Genomic DNA, 13756 nt, shown 5'->3' on the forward strand with positions numbered 1-13756 from the left:
CAGGAGGGGAATGAGAGACAGGGACTGTGACAGTCTGAGAACTTTATACGCAGGCTAACGTTACATACAGCCATCAGTGAAACACAGTCTGAGCTGTTTCCACCCAGCTCACACTCTGCTGTGGCAAATTGTGATGCGCTCAGATTAACTTGTGATTCAACATCTGTCTCAGTTAAATCATAGATATTGAAGGCTACACACTTTCATCTATCTCCTTATAAAGATATTTTACACAATTCACTAATACTCATTAATACAAATTAGACATGACAGGTAACTATTGTTTTTAGCGAGGACAGTAATACGCACGAGTGTAGTAAGCTAAACTAAACCTATCGGGGCAAGAGAATAATAATAGCAGGCCAAGTGTTGTCCTCGTAGCTAAGATGTGACAGTCATGTCTAATTTGTATGAATAAGTGAATTGTGTATAATGTTGTGAGAGGTGAGATAAAAGTGTGTAACACATAACATAAAGGGGGACTCTGGCTGGAGTCGACCCCGGCTCGCTGCAACAACAGCTTTGTTCATAGATCGCCTGCTCTATCCACTAAGCCACCGACACCCTTTCATTATGTAATGTATCTTTACGTTACGGACTGGGCAACGTAGGTATCTCTGTTAATACCTGTTTACAAAACTGTAAATGCCAGTAAGTCGGTTACAAAATGTTCCTGTCATCAGTCTTTATCATATATCATTATTAATTCCATATCAAGTGGATCTGTGAGCTATCTGTGCTTTCCCACAACCTGCGAGTTACACATACAGTCAGAAGTGTTGGCGTGTCGTGTGGAGCAGCTCACTGTGGGAACATGTGATCCGCTCAGATTAACTTGTGATACTATCAACGATCGTGTTTTACACCAAATGCTACACACTTTAATTTCGCTCAACACAGCGATATTCTTTACAGTTCATTTAAACTCATTCATAAACATTTCACATGACTGTGAACCCTAATTTTTAAGCGATTTGGATGCACAGGTGCGCACAGGTGTAGGAAACGCTAATCATCAGAGGCACGGACTAATGTCAGTATTGTAGCCTATAGACTTAAATCGTGTGACTTTAACATATCAGCCCGCTCACATTTTGGATGCATTCAGGTTTTTATTACGTTATTGTGAAGTGTTTGCTGAATGTCACAGGGAATCGTGCTCTCCTGGCTCTCGTCTTGGCTTGACATCTCCGTGGCTCAACATGTCTTTGGAAGATATCAGTGGAAACGGCGATTCATTAATGTGAATGATGTCCAGACCAGTATACTGTATCATAATGTTGCAAACGACAGCTTTAGATGAATGAAATACAGACGCGAAGCGATCGCAATATTTATTTCCTGGTTAGCTGACAACGGGTTCACAAAGGCCACGCCTACCACACATCTGTCTCACCAGTTGATTCAACACCAGTTAATCCGGCACACCGGCTCTGGTCTATTTTCTGCGCAAGCGAGTGTGTCAAGCCGGATGACGGAGACAACAGCTGGGAGCACAACCGCTTGTCAACCAGCATGGAGAAATGATGTGAACGGAAATGCTCCGGCTCGTGCGCTGCGCTTTGCAGCACCTCCGCGGGCGGTGTGGCCATATGCAGTGCGTTCGGTGCAGCGGCCCAGGCCAACGGCCACTCGCAAAGACGACAGCTGTGGTGGTGTTTTTTTTTTCTCCACAATCGAATATCAATTTTCACATTCGAAGGTCCATTTTTTTTTCAAATTTGAATTTAAATTCGAATTTAGAATATTTGTTGACAGCCCTAATGTTTACACACATGTGCAAAACTGGAAGGAAGACAATCATCCATCAGTCTCTATCATTAATTCTTATCAGTAGCTGTGATTGCTGTCATTTGTCTCACTCAACTCTATACTTAATATTTCTCTTTATGTCTGCAGGAGTCATACGTAGCACAGTATATGGTAGAGCTGACACAGTGTTAGTATTCCCTGCCCGTCTGAGGAGCTGTGATTGACAGTCCCACGCAATGCTCTGATTCCACTCTGCCATCCTCCTCTCTGCTGCACACCACAGCCTTTACACTGGCCAATGATTTTAAGTTAGCTCCGCCAATGACACTCACTGTGTGTGTGTGTGTGTGTGTGTGTGTGTGTGTGTCTCTGCGTGAGAACACACAAGTTCGTGGTTTTACCTGAACCAATGATTTTCTCTATTTTGATCCTGGAAGCTTCAATTTCTCGGGCAAACTCATGGACCGCCTGGCAGGGGTCCTCGTATGTGTGCGGGTCGATATAGAACCTTGCATCAGGGAATGACACTAAGATAAACAACATTAGCATTTGGTCACATATCAGAGAATGAGAGCAACATCACATCTGAGCCCCTGTCACTGGTGTGTGGAGGGAAAACTTGATGAAAGACTCAGAAAGCAGAGAGAGAATTAACAGCATGCAGGGAATAAGGCCTGTGTGCTCCTCAGTGCGTGATGAAAATTGTTTGCTCTGAGGATGAGCTTTCTGACGTGGGGAATGAGATCTAATGGATTCATATTAGTTATAATTGAGGAATGGGCCAAACATACCGTGACCATTCTGGTAATGCATCTTTTCCTCATCAGAGTCCTGGAAGGCTTTACTGTAGCCACAGTGTCTATACAAACCACACACACACACACACACACATACAAAACCGCAGTCATCCAAACACACACACATGCACACACATAAACATACAGTGGGATGAATACAGGACAATAATGAAACATTTGTACTATCAAACTCTAACCACAGCTCATAATAAATAAATCAATAACTTTACATAATGAATTATCAACTTCAACATAGCTACTCATCACTTAGTGAAACTTAGTTATTTATAAGGAACAACCGGTCAACCTGTTCTCCCTGTTAATTAGGTTTTCCACTGGCAACAAAGTGGAACCAATCCTTCAAATTATTTTGGCAGGGCAGTAGGATTTAATGCCTTGTTCACACAGATACAGATACAGTTAAAGATGGGCTAGCATGATTGAGTGGCTTTGCAGTCCTGTATGCTCCTGAAACATTCCCTGGACTAGCATAGTTTGGTATGGGCAGTGTTTAGGAAGCTCCTTTGAAACCGTATTATATTAATATTACCTTTGTGTTGAAAGTAGGAAGCTACAGGCTACTGAAAAAGTAGCTTCACTCACTCACAAGCTGTTTCCCATTACTTTGCTACATAGTTTCACTGCTCCCCAACACTCAGTATAGGTTTATCCTATACGTTTTTCTTAAAGTTTAAATTTCCGTTAGAGCTGTAAAAACAGCTCTAAACTTCAGTTTCCAAACACTGTGCATTAAGGCTTTAATAATCATGAAAGTGGTGTTCATTTGTGAAGATGATCTTGTTGAACAAAACATGTAAGTATCATAAATGTTTGTTTGTGACAGAGCTTATTATTGACAATAATCCAAAATGCAGTACAAAAATCTCACAGGCTTTTTGACAAGGAAACCAGTGCGATGCTAACTTCCACATTGGCCTACAGAAAACATCATCCCTGGAGCACTCTATACAGACCACCTCTGTCTGCTGGTGTGGAGAATTATTTCCTCTCATGCAGTACGTTCTGCACCTGCACGTGTGCTGGTTGGCCATTGCCTGTAGTCTTTGTATGTGCAACTTACTGGTTGAAACACAGGCGACGTGAGGCAATGCAGCAGCCCGCTTTCGTAGCCACTAGTTCTCTGAAGTCAGTTTGGTGTGTCTGGGCCATAAGAGTCATCCACAAGTCTCCATGCTAGCGTGCCAGCATACACTATCTTGACTGAGATTTTGGAATTAGCATTTGCCAAAGATTAAAAATTATTTAGTCATCATAGGAGATTTATTTGAGATAAGCAACCATTAATTCATCTGCAGTGCTGCAAGGTATTTTTTCATAATGATTCAGGTTTACTTCCTGTGTAAACAGTTAAACTGTCCTGGTTGTTTCTGTCATACAGACATGTTGGTATTTTCTCATAAGTTAAATAGTAAGTTGGCCAGTTGGTTCACTTTTTTTTTTTTTTTTTTTTTCTCCATATTCATTACAAAGGAGCATTTCAGATCCTAAACCCCACCATCAGCAAAGCCTGGATAACATCTTTAAATCCTCCAACATATTATTTTCCCCTCAAACAGAATGGAAATGAAAAATTTAATATGCATTTAAGTATGAATTAATTAAGTGCAATGAAATTAATTATTCAATGCAGTACTACAGAGATGTAAATTGAAGACATCAAAAGGGAGGAATTGGGGGCTGATGGGATAAGTGGGAACGTTTGGCTTGCAAAGTACTGGACATGAATCAACATAATTAAATCTGCAATGAGGTGGAAATTACAAGTTAGGAAATTAGCTAAATAAGACAATGAGAAGACAGGGAGGGTTGAGGAGATGAGGGAAGCTAAAGCATTGCTTATTTCTAATAGAAAAGCATGCACATTATTAGTGCACTTCATCATTTTAAACATTTCAACATGACAAGTGCGACTAAAGGTGTTATAGCTTCTCAAACACAGAATTAAATAAGATCCTTTCCCATTTTGGAGGACATTTATGTTTTTTCTTTTACCAGGACTTCACTCACATTACAACATTACTTTACTTGCAGGCAATACTACATGTGGGAAAGCAGGGAGAAATACTTTGCATGGGGAGCTTTGATCACAAGCAACATTACACAAAGAGAGATACGGTAGAGTAGTGTAAGAAAGTGTTCCACACACAGCAGCGATGGGTAGTGTGGTAAAGTGTAGCCTTGCCGTTTCCTGCAGATGATGATGGCCAGAAAAGTGACCAGGCCGGACACCAGGGCCATGCAGATCCAGATAATGGTCATGGTGTTGTAGTGCAGAGGCGCTGAAAACACACAAATATGCTGTGTTAGCTTAGAAGTAGGTGCTGCCAGCAGTTGAGAGTTTGCAGTTTACACTGACACACACTGGCATACACAGGTGGCAGGAAGAGTGCTCAAACAAGATAAACAAGAATTTGGAGGTCCATTAAAGAGATCAGCAATTTTTCGTGTCCACCTGGTTGCATTTTGAAACTTTGTGGCACTGAAATATTCAGCTATTGTTGTCATCTGTTTGGAAAGACTGGTTTCTATTTTGAAAGACTATTTTGAAAACACCTGTCCTGTTTTCTTCATCTAACATCTTACTGTGGCTGTGTCTGCTTTCACCCTTCCTTCCTGGGGTGTTGGTAGACTTGTTTTTCTTAAAGAAAGCCGCTTGTTCAGTGACAAACCCATTTTTTTCTATGCTTAACCACCGAAAGCCCATCGCTGTTTAGATCCAGGTAGATGGCCAGCATGTGTGCATATTCAGGAGAGGATTAGCTATGGGGCCCCTCCACAAAGCGCCTGTCCAGGGAGACCTTTGGGGGGCACCCCTGGGTGGTTTAGACCATGTCTCTAGCAGACAAATGGGGGGGGGGGACTATTGAGGGACTGTGGCAAGGGTTCAAGTGGCCATCCTCAAAGGTCCCAATGTCAAAAGGACAAAGTTCAGGTTTTCCTTCGATGACAGAACCTTTGAGTTTTGTGTCCTCCCTTTTGGCATATCAGTAGCCCTACTGCACATTTATAAGCTGCATAGATGCAGTCGTGGAACCCTTGCTTCAGGAATGTCTATGCATCCTCAATTATCTGGACAACTGGATGGTGTGTTCTGGCTTGGAGGAGCTGTGCGGCAACAATGCAACCTGGCCCCTGCAGCACATTAAGGTGTACTCCTCAACAGGAGGAAGAGCAGACTCCAGCCCTCACAGTCCACAAAGTTCCTAAGCATGTGTTTGTAAACCAGAGCAGGAACTCTTTCCCTAAATCCTGGAGGACAGGCTGTCCTCCAGGCTTGCTTGCCCCATGTCCATTCGGGGGCCAGGGTAACCTAGAGATTGTGCCTCTGCCTCTTGGGACTGATAGTACCCACTCTGTATACTGTAGACCTAGCTCTTCTGCCCATGTGCCTAGGGCAGTGCTGCCTCCTGAGCCTTGGACTTTGTCCACAGAGAAATCTGCAAACCAGAGTGTTGGTGACACACAGACTGCGCATAGTTCTTCAATGATGGCAGGAGCCAGCCAGCTGAACACAGAGCAATGCAACAGGGCCAGTGTTGTGTATCCAGGTGATAGGCTGGAGTTGTAGACTATCGATCTAGCTCTTCTTCATTTTGTGCCAGAGCTGAGAAACCAACCGTGTGCTGTTAAGAACAGACAGTATGGTGGCAGCAAGGTATTTAAACAAACAGGGGGGGGGGGGGGGGGGGGCAGGGTTTCCTCTGCTTTTGCAGATTGGCTTGTACAGTATGCGTGGGGTTGCGTCCACAGTTCAAGACCCTGAGGACAATGTATGTATTGTGTCAAGTGAACCTTGCAGCTGATCAGCTCTCTCGTGGGCGCCCTTCCCTAGAGAATGGATGCTGCATCCAGAGGTTATAAGCAAGATCTAAGGTCACTGTGGTATAGCCATCTCTTTGCCTCCAGAAGGACAGCTAACTGTCTCCTTTTTTTCATCATAGGGAGGGACGATCCTCCTGTATGCCTTCCCTGCCTTCATTCTCCTGCAGCCACTCCTACGAAGGGTCCAGGTGGAGGAAGTAAGCCTCATGCTGGTGGCCCTCAATTGGGCCCAGATGATCTGGTTCTCTGCTATGTAATAACCTGCCTATAAAAGAATGTTCACTAAACTTCCCACTACATTTTGTGTGTAATTAATATCTAATTGGATTTGCTATTGGTACGATAGTAGTAGTATTATTCCTGTTCAATCTGAAGCTTGTCCTGAATGCTAATAAAACAAAGTCCATTTTATTTACAAAAGTCAGGGTGAAACTTTCAAAACTCTCAACTATTGTTCCACTTCAGTACAGAAGCATAGAGTGTGTTTTATCTTATAAATACCTGAGTACTATGTTAGACAATTGTCTTTATTTTAAGCCACACATTGAACTGAAAAGGCTTAAGCCGAAACTGGATTTTTATTTTAGAAATAAGAAAAGTTCCCTTTCTTGGCCAAAAGAGACTGGTCTCTGCAACATTCATGACTGTATTTGATTATGAGGATGTATGTGAATGCACCCTTCCAGTGTGTGCTCTGGACTCTGAAAGAGAGCCACCCAACCTGAGCATACAATGATGAGTTACAGGCTTACAGTTGGTAATAAATCTCAATGCACCATGATACACAGGTTGGGTGGCTCTCTTTCAAAGACTTTTTCATTAGCATTCTCTTGTTTAGAAAGGTATTCTTCACCTACTTCCAGCATTTTTATGTGTGTACATTAAGCATTTTTTTTTTTTTTTTGTCTGAACCCTGGATAAAAATGAGCATTTATGTCTGCAGCTCCTTATATGTGAAATCTTCTTCAGAAGGATTTAAAGTTGCACTCATTTGTTCCTCTCGGCTGTTTTGAAGCACTGTTGCAGAAATTTTGTACACAAACATCTATATTCCCATACTAGGGTGTATTTTAGCTGGTCTTTTTAATCATGTGTAGTTATTAATGTACTTTTGGGCTTTTCTTTGTAGTAATCTAATTTTGTGTTTTATATTGCTTGTTTTAGAGCTGCATATTTTTTGTTCTATGCTGTCTGTCTGTAACTTATGATGCTGCCTGTCTTGGCCAGGACATTCTTGGCCAGGATTCTTTTTTTTATTTTTTATTTTTATCTCAAAAGGTTTTTTCTGGTTAAATAAAGGTTAAATAAAAATAAATAAATGATGCCATTTTTAAAATGAAAAATACAATAACATAACATCTACTGTAATAACAAGCCCAAATAAAGTGTAATGGATTCTTTTCTTTTTGCTAAGAATTTCAATAGTGTGGTCAGCATTGACTAAGACACCCTTCAACATGGGTTTGCTCACCTGTGCCAAAGTGGTAGTGCCCATGAAGCCCAGCCCTGCAGTGACCTGGGTTCACTTCCTTAAAAGTAGGCATCCAGCTTGCATATACTCAACACACCTGGCACTGTTGTTGAGTGAGAAGCCAGTGAGGGATAATTTCCTGATTTTTTGGCAGGACCACAGCAAAGCAGGGACCAGCCCTACAAACCCCGAAAGGTCTTAATCACACAGAAAGCATTTTGGCAGCTGAGAGGCGGCTTTCTGTAATTGTTTTTAATGAGAATGAAGCTTTTTGCTCACTGTTTTATTTTTTTTTGTTGTCATGCGCCTCGCATTTCTGCGTTCTAGGTGCCTGGTGTTTTTGCTAGAGCACTCTGAACTCCTAGAAATGAAAAAAAAAAACTCCAACTCAGAGCAGATAAGTGTCCCAAGTCATGTCCACTTTTTTCCCATTGTCCAGTCGGATGATTTGAGAGGCGGGTCTTCTGTGGTGGTCACGACAAGTTTACAGTTGGTACACAATGGAGGAGAAACTGGTGGTAGTGGTTGCTGAATACCCAGACCTATACAACCCAACAAGAGACAGCAGGTTGTTAAACTGCCCCTGAGTTATCCTAAAATATTCCTGGAAATGGCTATCAAGAAGGCAAAGCTCTTGGACCAACTGGTGGTTCTCCCCCTGATCCACCCTCTTATTTAGGGTCTCACGTACCCACACAGATCTCCGTCACCCTGTGCCCACCAAACTATTTGCTGACAGATTGATTACACAGGAGGGTTAGGGTAAGGAGGTGATAGGGTGGTTGCCTGGCAACAATAAAAAGACGCGCAGCAAGCGTTTTTTTTTTTACCAGTGGTATTCAATTAAAAAAAGGCATTGCCGTGCGCCTTGCATTTGCAACCTCCAAAATGCTTTCTGTGTGATCGGGGCCAAAGTCCGTCACTGAGTGACTGAGTGAGTGAGTGAGTGAGTGTTTACACCATTGGTCAAAGTAAGTGATGAAGTTAAACTTTTGGCCAGCTGAGTTGGAGTTTCACAGTGGCTATTGCTCTCTCAAATTAAATAGGTGTGAAAGAATTTCCATCTTCATCTCCGCTATCAATCATTTGATCCACTTCTTCAATACATATGCGGTTGCTGTTTGTTACTCTACCAGTAAAGCTCAACACAGAAAGCCTCATTTAAGAAATCTGCTCCGAGCTGCACACTGCAATCCATCCAGTATATCAACTCCAGTTCTTCATCTGCTCGAGGCTGGAGTGTTGACTCAGCTACAGTGGATCACTGCCTACCTGCCTGCAGTCTTACCGCACTCACACTCAGCCATCTTCCCCCAGCTCTGCCTCACTTCACCTGCTACCAGCTACCCTCTTCACCCTCTGCCTCCACCAGCCCGACTTTCCCCTCATCTATTTTCATTCCCTGTGAATCAGTCAATAAACCTTCCTTCATCATTCCATTACACCGAGTCTGAGTCCTGCGTTTGGGTCCCCCCTGTTGATCGTACCTGTTTTGACCTAGTCTTGATCATTAGGGACACAAATTATTTGGTGGAAGCAGCCAAGATGAGTTCGCAGAACAAGGTACCTGATGCAGAAAAAGGTTTCTGTGTGGATAAACACATTTTCTTACTACATTACACGCAAAACGTTATTATACTGTATGCATTTTTATGGAGTTAAATTATTACATTATCATTTTTTATTCATTCTTTTGTGAAATTATATGTGGTTCTTATGGTAATTGCAGTGAATCCACTATTATTTTCTAAAAGACCTTAAAAAAATGTGTACATTTGAAGAAAAAAAAAACTGAAAGAAAATTTGAAAGAAAAATTTAAAGGTATCTGGCATGTAATCTGAACAACAGTAGGCCCTCCTAAAAGCAGTTTTCTGTTTCAAAGGTATCCGGTATGTAATTTGAACAACAGTAGGTCCTCCTAAAGGCAGTTTTCTGTTTCAAAATTTGAATTATGGCACATAAAAAAATGTAACGCAGCATTAAAACAACTTACTAACTGCATATTTTGTATAAATTTGTAGGTATGAATGACGGAATTATTTGCAGTTTTCTGTAACCATGCTAAAATGACAGATTTGTACAGTCACATAGAATACACTGTAAACCATAAAAAATTGCCTGGTTTAAGACCTCTGAACTGTTGCCCACACCTATTTCCATTAAGGATTATGTTGTGTCCATTGGTGGCACTTTTCCTGGTAGGAGAAACACCTAAACACCTAAACACCAATCAGAGCTTTGTACCTGGCAGGATTAAGAATGGGGATATTATCTTTCTGTGCTAAAGCTAGAATCCATTCTAAACAGAAATGGTAACAAATGTGGATGAGATTGATGGAGCTGTTAAGGTTATTTTAAGTCACCTTACAGAAATAACAACTCTTAAAGCAACATATTTCAAGGTTTGACATTCAGATGTTAAGTTAAATGGTCTGAGCAATAGCTTCAGCTGCTTGTTTTGGCAAAAAATGACATTGTGAGGGCTAAATTAGCCATGACTTTCTGTTTAGGTCAAAATAACACATCCCATCCCAAACAGATAATGGCTTACATAAACACAATAACAGACTGAAACATTAAGTAACAAGAGTCAACTACACAGCCCACTGCCAGCTGTGTGAGCCTGAACTACGATACAGCCAACATATTCTCATAGAACAGTTTGTTAATATCCTACAAATTAGTGCCCCACGAATGACGTTATATCCTTAACATATAGTTACGTAATTAGCGTTAGGTTAGGTTATAATAAGGCAAGTGAAGTTACTGTGGTTCTTGCGGTTTATAAGAGATTTGTAATTCAAGAATGGAGAACCCAGCTTAATGTGAGTGACTGTAGCCTATGTGTGTTTAATTACAGGTGCAGGCTGGGGTCCCGGGACATATGTTAACCAGTGTGGTGGGTGCAGCTTTGACTTAGACATAATGATGGGTAACTGGTTAGTTCTGGTACTGAGCTTTAAGAGTATGGGCAGGTTTTCTAAAATGGACCCGTGCAGGATTCTGAGTCCACGTCTTTGTGACCCATCCACCACCACAACCTGCCTCCTTACAAATCAAATCAAACCAAACTTTATTTGTATAGCACTTTTCATACATTAAAAATGCAGCACAAAGTGCTTCACAGAATAAAAACATACAACGAAAACACTACATACATATTGAAAACCCGTCCCTCCCACCCCGACATATAAACACGCACACACACGCGCACATACACACACAGTCAATATAGTCAATATAGTAACATGGCTGGGCACTGATGAACCAGGTGAGGAAAGAACAACCTATGGGGAGCTCAACCACACTGAGAGGTGTCACAGCCAACAGCCACAGGGAGCGCTGCCACAGAGACCACCCCAACCCAGACAGCCCGGGGTAGACTCCACACATGGTGCAGAGCTTCCCAGTCCTCTGGACCTGAGGGATCTCCAGGACGACGTCCCTGCGGGCAGACCAGACACATCTCCCAGTGTGGAGGCCCCCATGAGGAAACACTGGAGCTAAAAACTAAAAGACTAAAAGGCAATATGATAAGATAAAACAAGTATGAGATAAAATAATGATAAAATGCATAAAAATGTAAGGATTTAGAAAAAATTAAAGATTTAAAGATTAAAATAATATTAATAATAAATAAATAAATAAAGATTTAAAAATAAATCATTTAAAAGCATCAGAAATTAAAATAACATATAACAGAAGAATTAAAAGTGTAAAAGAAATCAGTTAAAAGCCAAACTAAAAAGGTGAGTCTTGAGCCTCCTTTTAAAAACATCAACAGTCTCTGCAGTCCTGATGCTCTCTGGCAGGCTGTTCCATAAGTGAGGGCCATAATGGCTGAATGCAGCCTCCCCGTGGGTTTTTGTTCTAACTCTTGGAACAATTAAAAGGCCGGTGCCGGAGGACCTCAGGATCCGCGAGGGTTGATATGATAAAAGCAGGTCAGATAAATAAGATGGCCCAAGACCGTTAAGACATTTAAAAACTAATAAAAGAACCTTAAAATCGATCCCGAAACACACAGGGAGCCAATGCAGTGATCTTAAAACTGGTGTAATGTCCGCCCGCCCTCTGGTCCTCGTCAGCACTCGTGCGGCTGAGTTTTGGAGTAATTGCAGGTTAGATATGGTCTTTTTGGGAAGACCAAAGAGCAGGGCATTACAGTAATCTAAACGACAAGAGATAAAAGCATGCATCAGCACCTCCGTGTTAGCCTGAGAGAGAAACGGGCGGACTCTGGCTATATTCTTAAGATGATAAAAACCTATCTTTGTTACATTTTTGATGTGTGGAATAAAATTAGGCTCAGAGTCAAAAATGACGCCCAGGTTCTTCACACGTTGTGAAGGTTTAAAATCTTGTAGTTTTGGTAAAATTTTCTCTCTCTGGCCTTCAGGACCAATCATTAAAACCTCTGTTTTGTCCTGGTTGAGCTGTAGGAAATTCACGGCCATCCATGACTTGATATCTAAAATACAATTTAAAAGGGTATCAATTGGCCCTGTGTCATCAGGAGACACGGCGATGTACAGCTGTGGGTCATCTGCGTAACTGTGGAAGCTGATGCCGTGCCTCCTGATGACGTCCCCAAGGGGAAGTATATATAGATTAAAAAGAATTGGACCTAAAATTGACCCTTGGGGCACCCCACACCTAATTTCATGTGTTCTGGAGGAACATGTATTCATACTTACAAAGAAACATCGATCTATTAGATAAGAGCTGAACCAGTTAAAAACAGTACCAGAGAGGCCCACCAGGTTTCTGAGTCTGTTTAATAAAATGTGGTGATCTACTGTATCAAAGGCGGCGCTTAGATCCAGTAGTACCAAGACTGTAAATTTTTGTGAATCAACATTAAACCTGATATCATTTAAAATCTTTAAAAGGGCTGTCTCGGTACTGTGGTTCATCCTAAAACCAGATTGATACTTATCTAAAATATTGTTTCTTTTTAAAAAATCATTTACTTGATTAAAAACCAGTTTTTCTAAAATTTTACTTAAAAACGGTAAGTTGGATACAGGTCGGTAATTATTAAAAATGTTGGCAGGCACGGCGCCAGGATTTTTTCTCTCCCGGGGCTAAGGGGGAGCTTGACTGATACGTGGGGGTGCTAAGAAAATAATTGATTTTCATGACTTCAGTTACTTTATAAGGAGGTTCTTGTTTTTTCAGTAAAAGCAGCTATGATACACAGCATAAGCATGTTCGATATAAAAGTGGTTTTAACTGAATTTTTCCAAAGAATATCCAACAAAATAGTTAGGCCTAATACAAGTGACCACAAGGCAATGTCAAAAATGTTTCACGTGCAAAGGTGACAGATTCAGCACCGGACACCGCCCATGCGCCTGCCAATAACCAGACAATACATCCAAAATGCATGCGCCTGCCAATAACCAGACAATACATCCAAAATGCAACAGCAAGTGCATTTATTCCATATGCATAATTAATATGAATATTCCAGCCATTTGTAATCCTCATACCATCTACGATTTTTTCTTGACACAAAACGATCCATCGCACACACACACTCACACACACAGAGGTTATGGTACACCAATCAATGGGGTATAGGCACAGCACAAACATGCAAGCGGGGATTGCATTGGAACAGAATGGCTACTTAATATTTTTTAACTTAAAAATATATATTATAAAATATAAAATAAAATGCTTGAGGGGCTTAACTGGGGCTACACAGATTTTTGACGGGGCTATAGCACCCCCTAGCCCCGGTGTAGCGCCGTCCCTGAATGTTGGGATCTAAATTACTCTTCTTCAGAAGGGGCTTCACCACTGCCATTTTGAAGGCAGCGGGAAAGACACCTGTCAGAATAGAGTAATTGACTATGTTTAAAATCTGTTCCTCAAAGAATCCAT

General features: G+C 41.4%; 1 protein-coding gene across 1 annotated transcript in view; it reads right to left on the reverse strand.

Annotated features, from left to right (window-relative positions):
• epha8 (eph receptor A8) overlaps nt 1–13756 on the reverse strand; it is a 343673-nt gene that overhangs the window by 37224 nt on the left and 292693 nt on the right. The window contains exons 11-13 of the mRNA XM_050038788.1: nt 4717–4849; nt 2544–2611; nt 2154–2279 (exon numbers count right to left, since the gene is read on the reverse strand). Coding sequence (XP_049894745.1) covers nt 2154–2279; nt 2544–2611; nt 4717–4849 — 327 coding nt within the window. The remainder of the gene's footprint in view (nt 1–2153; nt 2280–2543; nt 2612–4716; nt 4850–13756) is intronic.

This window comes from Epinephelus moara, chromosome 24, assembly GCF_006386435.1.
Source record: "Epinephelus moara isolate mb chromosome 24, YSFRI_EMoa_1.0, whole genome shotgun sequence".
In the NCBI taxonomy this organism is placed as follows: Eukaryota; Metazoa; Chordata; class Actinopteri; order Perciformes; family Serranidae; genus Epinephelus; species Epinephelus moara.